This window comes from Motacilla alba, chromosome 5 (assembly GCF_015832195.1).
Source record: "Motacilla alba alba isolate MOTALB_02 chromosome 5, Motacilla_alba_V1.0_pri, whole genome shotgun sequence".
NCBI lineage: Eukaryota > Metazoa > Chordata > Aves > Passeriformes > Motacillidae > Motacilla > Motacilla alba.
This window is the reverse complement of record NC_052020.1, coordinates 26,299,695-26,312,904: the sequence shown is the minus strand read 5'-3', so window position 1 is coordinate 26,312,904 and position 13,210 is coordinate 26,299,695. Positions and strand designations below refer to the sequence as shown.

Genomic DNA, 13,210 nt, shown 5'->3' with positions numbered 1-13,210 from the left:
TTCTGAAACTATATGCTCTTGAGATTTATGGAATTTGTATTTGCAACTATTTTAAAGTTAAGCTCTCAGCGTCCTCCTGAGAAAATTCTATTCATTAAACTACATATTTTTTGAAATTTATCTGTATTTTCATTGTCTTGGCAGTGATGCTATATTACCTTTAGTTGGATGATATACCAACCTGCAGAACTACTAAGGAGATTTAAGTGCTTTTAAAAAAAATTGTTTCTCCTAAAATTTAGCAGTTCTAAAGCATTTTGAGCTGTTCTTTTTCTAATTGCATGGTACTGTGAAATTTCTGCAACTACAGTGTAATGTTTCATTCAGGGTAATGTTCAGTGTGGAATATGATAAAAATTAAATTCTCTGATTATAAGGCAGACAGATAGTTGAGTCTGTCCTGCCTGAACATGAAATGTGTTCTGAACACCATTTAAACTGTATGATGATGTGCAAAGTCTAAGATCTATAGAATATCATGAGTTCCTTGTCACGTTAAGAACATCCTAGAAAATATTCTCTGCCTTAACTACCACTGATTCAGCTCTTTGTACTACTCTAGCAGATATTGATTGTATGGGCTGTTGAATCCTTTTTTAAAGATGTTGCTGCATAATCCCGCTGGATTCAATCATTAGATTTATTGACAGTAATGGCAGCCCTTGATTTATTTAAATGATACCTCTGTATAGCATTTTGTTGGTGGATAAGAAAAAATTATACATATATATATAGATAGATAGATAGAGACAGATGGAAGTGGTTTATCTTAATAAGGTATCAATTATGTATTGTGGTTATCTTTGTGTGTATATCAAACCAGACTTTTTAATGTCTTGTGCAAATTTTTAAAAAAATCTTAAGAATTGTCATGAGTCTTGGGAGAGCAGACAGATCACCCGTACCTCTCTAAGTACAAGTCAGAGGTGAGGTAGATAATTCAAGCTTCTTATGTTCATTGTTGGAGGAAACAACGAGAACTGTTTATTGGGAAGATAATACTGCATAAAAGAAAGCGGATTTCATAGTCCTGGCAGTTTTGTCTGTATATAATGATTAATTAAGGGGGTAGCATGGATTGGATATCTCTCTTAGGCAAAGTAATAATGGCACAGTTTGATTAAAAAAAATTAAATATCTACTAATTTTGACTGTCATCAATTATATAATTCCTTCTGTAATGCTTTTATTTGAATAAAAGAAGGATGGGAAAATACACATTCTCTGATTATAAGACATCAATTGACTTATGATCACAAGATGTCAAGAGTATCAGGGAAGAAATGCTGATTTTCAGAAGCTGGAAGAGAAAGAAATATTTTGAATTGGTATCTCTAGTGCAGCCTTTGCTGCATGTATGTACATATTGGTCAGCCAGTTAGTGCCCACTTGAATTTCCACTGAGAACTTGTAGCAGCACAGTAAACTGAAATAAAATCTCAAATGAGATATGTTGTGGCTCTGTACTCACTTTGTAGATGCCAAGTTCAGTAGTTAGAGGGTTTATTTCTGACAATGAGTCTCTTTCCTGTTCTCTGACAGCCGCGAGCTGTTGCTGGTTTTCGAGGAACGGTACGATACGCATCAATCAACGCACATAGAAACAGAGTGAGTATCACAATCTGCACCAAAACCATCTCATGCAGCTGGAAACATTCAGTAACACAGTTACTATTAATTTCCTTTTTTTGTGTTCTTATCTGTGCATATATGATGTAGAAATTAACAGCTAGAATTTTTGTGAAAGGATAATGTAATTCAGAGCAGTTGAGGATAAAAAAGTTCTTGTACAAATAATAGTGATCCTAATACTTATCTTTGGTGTTCAATTGTATTGCAAGTTAATAAGTTAAAAAAGTGAAGCTACTGAGTTTTATGAGGTACATAATGCCCAGTATGTTGTCTTAACATCATACTCTAAAGAAATCAGAATAAACACAGATTTGCAATGTTATTTTAACACACTTCTACTTTTATTGTATTTCTCTCTGTCTTCTGTGGAAATGTACATACATCTTTCTCCTTAAAATAGCCACTGGATTTAATTAACTTGTTTAGCAGTATAGGTTATATTAAATTTTATATAATAATTTAAGTTTTGAGCAGTAAAGAACTTATCTTCCCATTTGTTTAGGTATTTGTAATATGCTTTAGAATAATATTTCCTATTTCAGGAATAATATTTAATTTTTCAGGAAATGGGTCGGCATGATGACCTGTGGTCTCTCTTCTACATGTTGGTGGAATTTGTGGTTGGGCAGCTGCCTTGGAGAAAAATAAAAGATAAGGTAAAGCTAGAGGTGAAACCAGAGCATAAGGGAGGTTTACTTCTGGTTTCCAGGGAAATGCTGTGATAAAGATTCCTCTTAGAATCATTATTTAATTTTAACATTACATTTTCCATTGTTTTCTAGTGTTCTTGTGACTAGTGTCATGGTATAAAAAGCAATCAAATTTTTCTAAGTGTTCTAGGAAGAAAGGAAGTTGTACTTCTAGATTGAAATTATTGTAAAGGGCAGAAGTAAGTGTATATTTGCCACTGACTTCATTATTCCTGTTATCACTTGAGTACTTTATTTCAGCTATCACACACTTTAAATGTCTAATATCTTTTGATTATTTGTGAAATAGGTATTTCTTATTTGCTGGTGTGCAAAAGTGGATTGGGCAATATGCAGTAGTGCCTTTAGTCATATGTCATAGGTGAAGTATGCAAAGAAACAACATCGAATCAGCCTGTTATTATTACTTCTTGCAACTTCTTTTGAAATCATACTGAAACCAGGTTACTCTCTGATGTGGTTTATATATTGGTAGATAACAGTGTGGTGTATAGGTAGCATCTCCTTTTTGGTTTTTCAGTCATCTTACATGACTGAATAAACACCAAAAAGTGACTGAACTTGACATGATGCAACAAGACATTTAAATCTTTAAAACATACTATTAGAAAGGGTTAGAGGGTTTAGTGACAGCTCTTCATATCAGTCAGCATTCAAACACAAACACAGTAGAAAACTAAATGGCTTTTCATATTGAATTTGAGGTTTGTACATTATTTTGCAAGCATACTGAGGCCAAAACCAGAATCTCCTATCTCGTTTTCTGGTGTAGAATGGCCTTTCTCAGTATGTTACCATTCAGTGTAATGTACTGACCTGTCTCTCTGGCTAGTAGTGTATTAAATGGCCGTAAGAGTATGTTGTAACAGAGAATGAAGATGTGCCAATATTTGTTGTGTTACTTACTCCTAGGAGCAAGTGGGCTCCATTAAAGAAAGGTACGAACACAGACTTATGTTGAAACATCTTCCTCAAGAATTCAACGTCTTTCTGGATCACATTTCTAATTTGGATTACTTCACAAAGCCTGATTACCAGGTAAACACTTGTACTATTTTGTCTTTCTGTTTTATAAAGAAGAGAATTTTATGCTGTTTCATCTTCAATTTACTTTGATTTAATTGTGTAATCTTGATAGTTGTTATGGTTTGTGCCACCACAGAGTGAATTTAATGACCATTTAGTGCCATGAAAACTGTGATTCAAACATGTTATTTTTTTCCATTTGGGAAATGTAAGCCTTCCCTTAGTGTAAGTTAAGTTTCTAAAAACAATAGAAACCTGCTTTTCAGTGAGTATTCTGTTAGGATTAGGAGCTATCCTACTAGCACAGCCACTAGTATGTGCTCTGTAAGTTAATTGATCAGGTTGTTCTCTCAGGGATTGTCATTCTGGCAGTTTTTCAAAGCCTGGAACTCAGCACCTACAGCTAGAGCACAACAAATGCTCATGGTGTATTTTCAAAACTGAGGTATTGTGTACAGAGATCACAGAAGACCAGTAATTTTACTTTGTTTAGGAGAGTATTGCCTGCTGAAATGGGCAGCCTCTGCTCAGTGGTAAGGTGTATGTGCCAAGAGAATATGCTGTAGAATGTGTCTTAACTCACTCAGTGTTGACCTGTGATTAAACAATAAATAAATGTAGAACTTTTTCCCAGTTTGTGGAAAGCAGGAGAGGGGTGCTCAGGAAAAGCAGGGAGGGAGAGACTTGAGTGTTTTTTCAGCCTCACACACTGTGGGAAGTTGTACTGATCAAACTGCACACCATGGCAAGCTGTCCCTGTGTGCCTTCCTTCTGGCTCCCATAAACATGCATTCCTGCTTCCCACTTGCAGGACCTATCTGCCTCTGTGCCTTTGTTCAACTCCCTAAATCAGTGAAATCAGTAGGAATGAGTTTCTGTTGGTGTTCAAGTATAATTGGTTCAACTGAATAAATAAATCTGACTAATTCTAGAATTTTAATTTTAATAAGAGAAACTGCTCTACTTTGCTTGGTAGAACAAAGAAATCAAGATATATACGAATTGAAATAAGAGTTGAAAACCTCAAGGAATAATTGATTTCTTGTTATAAGTGGATTTCTCTAAATATACTGGTATATGATTCTGCACATTTGCAAAACAAATAAATCGATTTTTGTGAAAAAAATTGTATGTTAAAAAAAAATTATTACAAATACAAAAAATGTTCAGTGTTCCTGAAAAATACTTTGATTTTTTTCCTCTTCTCCATTGCAAATTTCCATGAAATTTGTCCTATAGTTTCCAATTAAGTGAGGAAAAAGTTTTTAATGTTTTGTGTGCCTGGTTATAAAGATGTATTAGGTTTTTTTTTTCCCTATGGTAAAAAGTATTATTGCAGAAATGTTGATGTTGCATAGAAAAACCTTGATTACAGACTGGTAAATAAGTTTTACATTACAGAATCTGAATGATAAAGTATATAGACATGCATATTTTTGCAAATCCTTTTCTGTGGTCTATTTGTATCTAACACACCACGTGCACTCAGCAATTAACACAATACTAGCACAGAGTTTCCCTGTGATAGAGAAAGCCCAGTAATTTACAGTCCTGTGGCTATTCATGGAACATTTGCAGTTGTGTAGCTGCAGCCTGAGCCTTACAACACAGTCTTGCTCATGTGCTTTAGACCAGAGCAAGGTGGCTTTATTTAGAGCAGTGAGAATGCTTTTTTAAACTCTGGTCTCTCTTAATTTGTATTTGCAGTGGTGTTATTCCTACCTACTATATTGCTTGTATTTATGGGTGGGCACTGTATACATACAAGAATGTATGTATATCCCTGCTTCGAAGAGTTTGCAGTCTACAACATTCACCACCTAGACCAAGAAGCCATGTTTGATTTGGCAATATCAGATGTTTATTTTTTTCAGGTATTTGTGCATACATTGCCTCAGCCTTCTGGTATCAATAAGCACTTGAGTTTGCATTTGGCTTATAGCAGAAATTGTTGAAAAGATTTAAAAGAGAATGACTTTAAAAATTACTTCAGAGACACTGCTTAATGTTTAGAGGAGAGAAGAATTAAACACAGTACATAAGGGATAGAGTGAAGATGGCTTTGTGCTCTTCAGTAGGATTACAGAAATGACTGAGACAGGTGGCACACAGAAGGTTCTTGAGAGTAAAAATTGCATAGGTGAGACCTCTCTATACAAGAGAAATGATCCAAACTTCCCATCTATTTTTAACTGCCAAAGAGTATGCCAAAGGAGAGTGTAGAAAATTTTTCAGCATCCTGGATTGGAAGAAACCCCAGATTTTTAGCTTCTAGGGGAAAAAAACCTTAGAAATGTTACAGAGTAAGAGAATGATATGGACACAGCCTTCCCATCAGCGACTAGAATGAGACTAAGTTATTTCACAGAGAGATGAAACTGATGCCATTTTTTTCTCTGCCATAGACACAAATTTTCTAAAGGTTTTTTCATAGCATAAAATGGGGATTGAACACTTAGACATTTATATAATATAAATGTCAGCATTATATGAAGTAAATGATATATGGTTCTTAATACAGAAAGGTATGAATTAGCAGATCAGTATCCTTTCCTAAACTCATTCATTTCCTAGGTTTCATGGTGTTATCAAATGTATTATTTTCTCTTCCTCTGCTAGAGAGCCATTGTATGGTATTCTGCAGCAATGCAGTTATGCTTCTCTGTGTGTATTTCTGTCTTTTTGTTAAAGTCTATGGTGTATCTTTGCCCCATGCCTTATAAAAACACAGATGTGGGTGGATTTTTTTCCTGTTTTAATAAAATGTAATTTTGTATATTGTGGCCTCAAAATCTTGAAAAAATGGGAAGTGTTCTATATAAAAACCTCTTTCTTTAATGTTGTTTTCAGTATTACAGGAGGATATTTCTAAATTACTTGGTCTCTTAGACAAAAACCAAGCTTATTAACTTTTTTCTTTATTTGCAGCTTCTCATGTCTGTGTTTGACAACAGCATGAAAACGTTTGGGGTTATTGAAAGCGACCCTTTTGACTGGGAGAAGAGTGGAACTGATGGCTCTCTGACAACAACAACAACTTCAACCACTCCTCAGTTGCACACTCGTCTTACGCCGGCTGCAATTGGGTATGCACGGTGTGGTCTCTTCAGTGGCAGCCACAGAGGGGCTTCCTACCAAAGGGAAATTATCTCCATAATTTAGTTTTTTTCTGCAGGAGTTTGAATGCATAGAGGAAGGGAGGTTTGGGAGCATTTGAAGTATTTTCCTTTTTAGGGTTCCGGTTTATACTATCCTGAAAGATCAGCACTGCAGTCCAAAAATTACAGTAATAAAAATAGTACTCCAGGAAATTGCATGTAAATTTGCTCATCCATCCTTTGCTAAATCGTATTTTGTGAAACTAAATAATGTGTCCTGAGTTTAAGTGCCTGGAAATTTAACTGCCTGGAAATAAACCCATTGTTTTCTGTAATCTTGAAATAAAATTCTAGCTCCAATTTCCTTTATAAGTTTGAAAAATGACTGGATCTTTATAAGAAATTTGGAAGTAGATTTTGGTTGTGCTTGAAATAATATTTAATATGTTGTATGAGACATTCTGTAATGAAGTAAATTGGACAAGATGTGATGTTCAATAATACCCATACTTATCTCAGGGGACTCAAGAATATAAGAGGTGTTTATGGATGAACATAAGAAGTGTTTATGGGTGCCATTAATTTTTTTGAATACAAGAATACACAGAGAAGAATCAGGAGAGAAGTTGAGCCTGGACATGAACTTTAGCAAATTTTCTCAGAAGTGGCTTCAAAAACATTTAAAAAGTCAGCTTTTATGGGATAGTATTTTTTTTATTTTTATTTACATATTTTGTTATGTACCTAAATTAAATGAATTGTGAAAGCCAGGAAGTTGGAGGTGTTATATTAAATAATTTCCAAGATTTATTTTTCTGCAGAAACATGATTTTCTTTGTAAGTTTTTGTTTGTTTCTTTCTTTTAAAATAGAAAATTATTTCTGTAAACACATAAGAGTATAAAAATTTTTACTTTTTTTAAACTACTTTTGTAGAATTGCCAATGCCACTCCTATCCCAGGAGATTTGCTGCGGGAAAATACAGATGAAGTATTCCCTGATGAACAGCTCAGTGATGGAGAGAATGTTATTCCTGTTGGTGTATCACCAGAGAAAATACCTGGATCCCCTGGACATCAGCGTCCTCAGGAAAAAGATGTTTGGGAAGAAATGGATGCAAACAGAAACAAAATAAAACTGGGGATATGTAAGGTACTTTCAAATCTGCATTGTGAGGACCATCTTTGAACCGCTTCGTGTTCTTGTAGTGCACATAAGATATAATTAATAAGGCAGTTGTACTGATACTGATTAGCCAGAATGATCTAAGAAAATGATTTATGGTAGAGATAACACATTTTATATACTGAAAAATGCAGACAGGCTTTTGGGCCTTGTGTCAGTTTATCAGGTCTTTATCATTAATAGCTTGCTGATAATTTGAGGCTCTCTGTAATTTACTCATATTCGTTTTCTTCAGACATGATCTTCATTCTTGCTCACTGAGTGAAATCAAAGCAATTTTCCTGCATCTTGCATGTGTAGAAGCTAGATACTAAATGTGCAGAAGATTTTAATGTTCTTCAGTTGACAAATCATCAGTGTGATTGGCAGTATCCATTTAATTCACTTGGTGGTTTTGTCTCCATAAGATATGATACCTTTGTACTGATTCAGAGGTTCATTGGCTGCTCTTTAGAACAGAATACTGCTTTATTTTCAAAAGTGGTCTCTGAGAATTGGTTCCTGTCTTCCTTACTCAATCACAGTGTTTCATACTTGGACAGATGTTGCCTCTTTCTTGATAGAACTGTTTTTAAAATGAAAGTAGATCTGGTACTAAAATCTGGTTCTTTATCCAGGAGGGCTGTCTAGTTTTGAAGCTGTTACTCATTATTTGCTAGGAAAACAAATGTATTGTGGGAAAGACCAAGGCATGGTGCCTGTTTTCAAATGTGCTTGTTTGTTTGTTTGTTTTTACCAAAGAGAGAAAGGAGATTGTTCTAGTTCAAACAAAGGCACTTACTGTTACACTTGTAGAAACCAAGGATGATCATGATTTCCCAGCTCTGAATCATATTCAGTTATTATTCTAAATCATGTTCAGTTATTATTAAAGAATGCAGTTGGGTTAAAACATATGCTAAAGTCATAGAAATATTTAGTAGATTTAATGTATAACAGTGTTATATGCTCCAGAGAATCAAAAAGACAGCCTGGAAGCTAACTTCTCTTTAATAAGAGCACTTGACTGTAAAGCAGACCAAAGATGCTACCAAATGCTAGTTTTCAGACTATTATTAAAGAACATTTCAGAGATTAGTGTGAAGTGTCAGAGTAAATGTAACTGTATTACTGTGTCTTTGATACTCCTGTTCTCAGACTTACCCAGAACCAATATATTGGCAGTATTTTGTCTGCTGTAGGTGTGTGCTAAGAGCATATCTAAACTACCTTAACTATGTCATGAACTTAAGAACCATTCCAAATACACATTGGCTGTTCACATTTTTAAAAATGGAGGGTCATTGCCATGTAGTACGTTGTCTTCCTCTTGTTTTGCCACTCCTAGTGAGTTACATTTTTACTTTATGTTTTGCACAGGCTGCCACAGAGGAAGAAAACAGCCATGGACCAGGGAATGGAATGCTTAATGCCCCGAGTCTTGGCTCTCCAATTCGAGTTCGCTCAGAGACCACCCAGTTAGACAGAGATGTTCCACTGGTGCGGAAGTTACGCTCCATTCACAGCTTTGAACTGGAGAAGCGTATGACGTTGGAGTCTAAGCCTGACACTGATAAGTTTCTTGAGACCTGGTAAAGAAATTGTGTTATCATTTTGCTAGGATCTTTTAAGGATGTGTAATTAGGATACGATTATCTATGCTGTGTGAAGAGCAGGAATGGAGCTGTTGAGTATGCTTATGCAAGTTGCAGAAAAGTATTTTTCATAATATTGTTCAATTAATGGATTCCACAACTTGGCAGCTACTTTAGAAAATGATTACTGCTAGAATACAGTTGAAGTTGGACTTCCACACCGGTGAATTTTGTATTTCAAGACCTAGTGGTTGTAACCCTAGTATTTATTAAGTTTTTCTTCAGTGGCATACTCTTGACAGTCAGTGCAACTCATCCTGAATAAGAAGGTTGACATCAGGTGCTCAATAGAGGTAGCATGAGATTAGGCTATATGACATGAGAAGGGAAGTTTACAGGAAGTGGAGTGAAGAAGTTAGAAGTCTACCTGCGTGCAGCAGGCTTAGTCATGTCCAAAGGTTTTGCACCAACATAAAAAAATCTTGGTGGAAGACAGAGAACTTAAAATAGAAATTGAAGGTAGAGAAGAGACACATGTATGAAAATGGATTCAGATTGCCTATGTCTAGAAAGAGTAAAGGGAGAGGGACACAGTGAAATCTGACTGAAAGGCAGAGGCTGTGTGGGGACAGTAGAAGAGGGTGATGACAGTGGCAAAATCCTTCTGAATACTTCATAGGGGAGCTAGGAATTTGAATTGTTTGATGAAGCAAATTATGCAAAGCATAAGTAAGGAATCAGTCAAAGCAATAAATAACATTCTTCTTGAAAGCATATAAAAATTGCTGCAGGAGACATCTGTTTCTTCTGTTCCTCTTTGAGTTTCTGCTTTGTAACAAGTACAGTGGACATCTGTGGTAACGTCATGACTGAGTTTTTTTCTCTCACAAGTCTCCCTTCTGGTAATTTTATTTACAATACAATGCGATACATTACAACTAAAATTAAAAATGTGTACATTTGTAAGACCATCCATATTTACTTGACATCATACTTATTTGTCTCAAATTGTGGGTCTTTGCACCATTGTAGACTGTTCTAGAATATGACAACACATTTTTATATAAATCTAGTTTTCTTCTTCTGAAAACACTCAAATATAACTTACATTATTTAATTAATTCTTAACTAATTCAGATATTAACTTCTTTTCTCTAAGTTTGGAGAAGAAGCAGAAAGACTTGAAAGTGGCAGAGACTCCTGTTGCTGCTGTTCCTCCTCTTTCTCAGAAAACACCAGCTCCTGCGACTGCCCGCACAGACCATGTTTGGCACTATGATGAAGAGTATCTTCCAGATGCTTCAAAGCCCGCGTCAGCTAATTCTCCTGACCATGCTGATGCTGTTATGAGCAATGGATTTGTAGCTGTTAACCTAAGCTCCTGCAAGCAGGAGGTTGATTCTAAGGAATGGGTGATAATAGATAAGGAACGGGACTTGCAGGACTTCAGGACAAATGAGGCTTTAGGGCACAAAATTACTGGAAGTCCCTCAGATGAAGAGCCAGAGGTATTGCAAGTTCTAGAGGAGTCCCTTCCAGAAGAGCAGTCCAAAGAGGGCGGTTGGGCAGGAAACAATGTCCATGCCAAGAACCAAACTTCAGGGGTGGAGTTTGTTCTAGACATGGAATGTCATCCTGCTGCATCTGAACAGCTTACAGATAAATTGGAACTTCTGTCTGGAGCTGCAGGACAGCTTCTTGCGGCCACCCCTACAAGTCCTATGGAAGCTCAAGCAGAAGGAGCAATCACTCCGGTAAGAAAACCTCTTCTTCGTTCAGAATTCTAAGAGGAAATGGTAAAGGTGGTGACTAAAATACAGCAGTGTAGCAGAAGAATTCTCTCTGGCACAGTTTTTGAACATTTACTTTTTTCTCCTGTCACTGTTTCTAAACCGAGGCTTCTTTGCCTTTACTTAAGGAGTAAGTGAGACTAATGATTAAGTGACTGAGAATCACCTAATGGTTTTATTTCTCCCCTTTTTAAAGTAGATATTGTGGTATCTATGATCTAAAGGTCAATTCTTTTAAGTTCCCTTGAGCCAAGAAACCTGGCTATATTTTTTCTTCTTGTGTCACCACTTTTTGTGGTGCCAGCTGAAAGCTACTGCCAGCTCATTAGAAAAAGGAACTTGTCACTAACTAGTCATTTATTATCAAGTGTGGAATATCCTTTATAGTGAAAATGAACTACTCAATATAATTAACTATAGCAGCACAGTAAAATTTCAACTATGCCTAGATTCTCATCTGGGCAAGATCATATCTTTCATAAGACATTATATTTGGACATCATACTTTAAATTATGTAGTTTATAGAAGATTCGTTTTGTATAATAGAAAATACAGAACTGTATTAAACAACAGATGTTTAAGATTAAGTTTGAAATATTAGTTGCATGAAAGAATTTTTGATGGTTAGAAACCTTTAAAAGTGAAAAATTATTTTAAATGTTTAAGTTGTTCAGTTTTTGTATTTTAAGGTCAGTTTTAGTAAAACAAACAAGAAAGAGCAGCACTTGGTCCTGTAAAAAATACTAATTATCAAGTGTCTTTATTTCAAAAGCCATTAAAAGCAGCTTGTAATTTTCTATGCAAATTCATTATGCAAGTGTACACTTTATAAAATGTGGCTCTTTTGGGGGAAATAGCTGTTTTACTTTAAACAAAAGTAGAGGTGATACAAATATTGTGTACTACAGTGCAAAAAATGGACATTATCTGTGTTTGAAAAGGAAGCAGCTTCAGAACATGGGAGCAGAAATGGTTGCAAATGAAGTTAATTATTATAAAATGCATTGGAAGAAATACTGGCTGAGGTAGAAACTCAAGTGAAATTATATTTTACTCTGGCTTTGCAGGGAGATAAGTAGCATTAGTCATTACCTCAAAAAAAGGGGGAAATTAATATAGTTTATATTATGCTGGAAGGGCAGGTAGTGTTGTGAGTGCAAGATGAATGGCAAGAAGGAGCTTGGTGTTTCAAAGGTGAATGATGTACAATAGGAAATATAAACTGACCTGGGAATAAAGGAAATAGAAATTACTTAGCCAGTTTAGAAGCTTTGAACAGAGTGTGTCTATACAGTGTGTCTACTCCAGCTGCGATGGCAGTTTGGGGTAGTCCTCCATCTACTTTGTTAGCCCTTGAAAGCCACACAAAGCCTAAGAGGCTATTTCAGGGTGAGTTTGTCTTTTTGGCCTTCACGGATGTATTCCACTCTATAAGGGATACTTAAATATGATGGCTACTAGAACCTAGTTCTTATAGGTGAGTGTTCTTGTCGCTTCACTGGGAGCAAGTGTGTGTATATGCCTCTTCTTCCTGCCATTCTCTCTGTTCAAAGGTCCTGGTGGCCTCAGAGAGCTGATTGGTAGAGTTCTTTTCTTTCTTCCTCAGAGTACCTACCCTGAAACTGTTTTTTTCAATGTGATCCTTGGTTATGCATAAGCTGTTCTTGTTCTTTAGTATTTTTTTTCTAGGTAGCACCTTCCCGGCAATAAAAATAATAGGCAAAGGTCATACTTTACTTTTCTGCTGATTTAATTATATTGCACCAGTTACTAAGAGCAGGCTTGGATCCAAGAATGTTAATTTTAGGACTATAAATCAAATGTGTGGTACTAAAAGGGGTTAAAATAGATGTTAAATTGTAGTAGTGTAGAAACTTATAATTACTGAAATAGTTCACTCATTTCAGACATCTTGAAACTCTAGGACATGCCAGCATTCGTGATCATCGTCCTTATGAATATACCTCCCATATGGGCATATATATTTTACTGACCTGCTTTACTGTCACTTAGAAAAAAGCATGGTTTTACTTTTTGGGCTTATTTTGATAAGTTTGTTAAATATGCAAGCAATTACTTCAGTGGTGAATGCATAGAATAGTTTTCCTATCATAAGTCAAGTATTTTTTTTAATATTTCCTTTTTACTTTGGTGATTGTTTTAGGGCTTTATTGCTCACTATTTTAGTAACTAC

The 13,210-nt window shown here is 35.5% G+C and overlaps 1 protein-coding gene across 3 annotated transcripts in view; it reads left to right on the top strand.

The window, feature by feature from the left end:
- The window catches only part of TTBK2 (tau tubulin kinase 2), an 85,738-nt gene that overhangs the window by 47,727 nt on the left and 24,801 nt on the right, over window positions 1-13,210 (top strand). For all 3 annotated transcript variants that reach the window (XM_038139041.1, XM_038139039.1, XM_038139040.1), the window contains exons 7-13: window positions 1,543-1,608; window positions 2,196-2,288; window positions 3,255-3,380; window positions 6,297-6,454; window positions 7,402-7,618; window positions 9,011-9,222; window positions 10,385-10,979. In XM_038139041.1, the coding sequence (XP_037994969.1) occupies window positions 1,543-1,608; window positions 2,196-2,288; window positions 3,255-3,380; window positions 6,297-6,454; window positions 7,402-7,618; window positions 9,011-9,222; window positions 10,385-10,979 (1,467 nt within the window). The remainder of the gene's footprint in view (window positions 1-1,542; window positions 1,609-2,195; window positions 2,289-3,254; window positions 3,381-6,296; window positions 6,455-7,401; window positions 7,619-9,010; window positions 9,223-10,384; window positions 10,980-13,210) is intronic.